The following is a 3,289-nucleotide window of genomic DNA, read 5'->3' as shown; positions in this document are numbered from 1 at the left end:
ACGTGGCCTGACAAAGAACACATTACACATGTAATAATGTGCTCTATACACAAACAACAGCAGACATAGAACAGAGTATGTTCATACTTAGAAACTGAGGGCAATAATTACTCAGCAAACTGATGAACCAAACAAGGAGCAGGTGACGGAAATCAATCAAACAATGAGTAACTATGACAACGAACATAGAACATACTTAGAAACCAAGACAACTGAAAGGAAACACAGAAAACAATATGAGTAAAACTAAGGGGCTGTTTACACGACACTGTTTTCACTAAAAACGTAAAACATTTTATGCGTTTTGGCCGTTCGTTTACACCACAATAGCGTTTTGGGTGCCTGAAAAAGCAAACTTTTGAAAATAGGTTTTAAAGTGCAAGTTTTTAAAAATGGTCTCTGTGTAAAAAAAAATTAAAAACGTGTATGTCTACAGACGATGACGTCATGCTCATGCGTATTTCGTGTTCAGTCTATAGCGTTTCATCGCCATCTAATGGCCTGGCAGAAGAATACAGGGTTTTTAGCCGTTTTCGCGGATCCGTGTGAATGGGGATGGTTTTGACAATGCTGTCGTCTGTATGCGGAAAACACAAAGGAAAAACTTCTCTGTTTTAAGCATATCATTGTCGTGTAAACGTACCCTAAAACCAAAACCAATACTTCACGTGATATTAACGTGAGGACTGAGGCGGAGCCAGTGGGAGTGAGGACTGAGGAAGAGCCAGTGGGAGTGAGGACTGAGGGTGAGCCAGTGGAAGTGAGGACTGAGGAGGAGCCAGTGGGAGTGAGGACTGAGGTGGAGTCAGTGGGAGTGAGGACTGAGGTGGAGTCAGTGGGAGTGAGGACTGAGGTGGAGTCAGTGGGAGTGAGGACTGAGGAGGAGCCAGTGGGAGTGAGGACTGAGGTGGAGTCAGTGGGAGTGAGGACTGAGGCGAGCCAGTGGGAGTGAGGACTGAGGCAGAGCCAGTGGAAGTGAGGACTGAGGCAGAGCCAGTGGGAGTGAGGACTGAGGAGGAGCCAGTGGGAGTGAGGACTGAGGAGGAGCCAGTGGGAGTGAGGACTGAGGTGGAGTCAGTGGGAGTGAGGACTGAGGTGGAGCCAGTGGGAGTGAGGACTGAGGCAGATCCAGTGGGAGTGAGGACTGAGGTGGAGTCAGTGGGAGTGAGGACTGAGGTGGAGCCAGTGGGAGTGAGGACTGAGGCAGATCCAGTGGGAGTGAGAACTGAGGCGGAGTCAGTGGGAGTGGGGACTGAGGCGAGCCAGAGGTAGTGAGGACTGAGGCGGAGTCAGTGGGAGTGAGGACTTAGGGGGAGCCAGTGGGAGTGAGGACTAAGGTGGAGTCAGTGGGAGCGAGGACTAAGGCAGATCCAGTGGGAGTGAGAACTGAGGTGGAGTCAGTGGGAGTGGGGACTGAGGCGAGCCAGTGAAAGTGAGGACTGAGGTGGAGTCAGTGGGAGTGAGGACTGAGGTGGAGTCAGTGGGAGTGAGGACTGAGGTGAGCCAGTGGGAGTGAGGACTGAGGCAGAGCCAGTGGGAGTGAGGACTGAGGCGGAGTCAGTGGGAATGAGTACTGAGGCAGAGCCAGTGGGAGTGAGGACTGAGGTGGAGTCAGTGGGAGTGAGGACTGAGGCGGAGCCAGTGGGAGTGAGGACTGAGGCGGAGCCAGTGGGAATGAGGACTGAGGCGGAGCCAGTGGGAGTGAGGACTGAGGTGGAGCCAGTGGGAGTGAGGACTGAGGTGGAGTCAGTGGGAGTGAGGACTGAGGTGGAATCAGTGGGAGTGAGGACTGAGGCAGGGCCAGTGGGAGTGAGGACTGAGGCGTAGCCAGTGGGAGTGAGGACTGAGGCGGAGCCAGTGGGAGTGAGGACTGAGGTGGAGTCAGTGGGAGTGAGGACTGAGGTGGAGTCAGTGGGAGTGAGGACTGAGGCAGAGCCAGTGGGAGTGAGGACTAAGGTGGAGCTAGTGGGAGTGAGGACTGAGGCGAGCCAGAGGTAGTGAGGACTGAGGCGGAGTCAGTGGGAGTTAGGACTGAGGTGGAGCCAGTGGGAGTGAGGACTGAGGTGGAGTCAGTGGGAGTGAGGACTGAGGTGGCGTCAGTGGGAGTGAGGACTGAGGGAGATCCAGTGGGAGTGAGAACTGAGGTGGAGTCAGTGGGAGTGGGGACTGAGGCGAGCCAGTGGTAGTGAGGACTGAGGTGGAGTCAGTGGGAGTGAGGACTGAGGTGGAGTCAGTGGGAGTGAGGACTGAGGCAGAGCCAGTGGGAGTGAGGACTGAGGCGGAATCAGTGGGAGTGAGGACTGAGGCAGAGCCAGTGGGAGTGAGTACTGAGGCAGAGCCAGTGGGAGTGAGGACTGAGGTGGAGTCAGTGGGAGTGAGGACTGAGGTGGAGTCAGTGGGAGTGAGGACTGAGGTGGAGTCAGTGGGAGTGAGGACTGAGGTGGAGTCAGTGGGAGTGAGGACTGAGGTGGAGTCAGTGGGAATGAGGACTGAGGTGGAGTCAGTGGGAGTGAGGACTGAGGCAGAGCCAGTGGGAGTGAGCAGGGGCGGACTGGGACCGAAAAGTGGCCCTGGACTTTCTGGCCCACAGCAGCCCACCACATCCCAAATCATAACACATTGGCCCATTAATGTGCAGAATATTTTTTTAACACCACTTATAGCATAAAAATATAACACAATACAAAAATAAATGCTATTTAAACATTTATTTTAAGTAACACAACATATAGCCTATTAGGTCATATTTGTAAAACCAAAGGGAAACAAACAGAAGAACATTAAGACAACATATAAAACTATCAAGACAGCATATCAGCTAGTCAGGGGGAGCTAGAGCCATCAGAGCCTGTTGAACTGCTACTCTTCGCGCCAAATGTATAATCTGTTAATTTGAAGCATTTCACAGCATCTACCTCTAATGCTTTTTTTAACCGTCGTCTGAAATTGGTCCTCGTCGGCTTTTTTTCGGCCGATTCGACATGTCGGTGAAAGAGGGAACTCTGATTGGCTGTCCAGCTTAGTGAACGAGTCAGTGCACTGCACGAGAATAATAGCAAAACAGCGAGCAAAGAAGTCAAAACTGCACAGATAGAAGGCTGTTCTAATGTTACGTCATATTACCTGAGTGTTCCTTGGCGAATATTTAAATATTAACATGAGAGGAGTGGAATAAAGAAGGTGTTTAGCAGGATTGATATTCAGAACGGTAAGCACGCACTGCTTTGTTTACGGTGTGTATCTGCAGCCGGCAGCGTCGGTTTCTCTTTTTGATTGACGAATATATCTG

At 51.5% G+C, this 3,289-nt stretch overlaps 1 protein-coding gene across 1 annotated transcript; it reads right to left on the bottom strand.

The window, feature by feature from the left end:
* Nucleotides 1-674: 674 nt before the first annotated feature.
* On the bottom strand, nucleotides 675-2,613 carry LOC130096142 (uncharacterized). The gene is made up of 3 exons (XM_056262812.1): nucleotides 2,087-2,613; nucleotides 1,441-2,004; nucleotides 675-1,278 (listed from the first exon to the last, which is right to left on the bottom strand). Exons 1-3 carry the CDS (start codon nucleotides 2,611-2,613, stop codon nucleotides 675-677), a joined length of 1,695 nt encoding a protein of 564 aa, XP_056118787.1.
* Nucleotides 2,614-3,289: the final 676 nt, after the last annotated feature.

Source organism: Rhinichthys klamathensis, unplaced genomic scaffold (assembly GCF_029890125.1).
Source record: "Rhinichthys klamathensis goyatoka isolate OS25496 unplaced genomic scaffold, OSU_Roscu_1.1 h1tg000011l_1, whole genome shotgun sequence".
NCBI lineage: Eukaryota > Metazoa > Chordata > Actinopteri > Cypriniformes > Leuciscidae > Rhinichthys > Rhinichthys klamathensis.
Note: the sequence above shows the minus strand (reverse complement) of the source record. Positions and strands in the feature narration are given on the sequence as shown.

Excerpts from the sequence above, each read along its gene's own strand:
- LOC130096142 (XM_056262812.1), bottom strand. The coding sequence starts at position 2,613 with ATGATTTGGGATGTGGTGGGCTGCTGTGGGCCAGAAAGTCCAGGGCCA. Across the intron at positions 2,005-2,086 it reads CTCCCACTGACGCCACCTCA|TCCTCACTACCTCTGGCTCG; the intron begins GTCCTCACTCCC and ends ACTCCGCCTCAG. Across the intron at positions 1,279-1,440 it reads CTCCCACTGACTCCACCTCA|TCCTCACTACCTCTGGCTCG; the intron begins GTCCTCACTTTC and ends ACTCCGCCTCAG.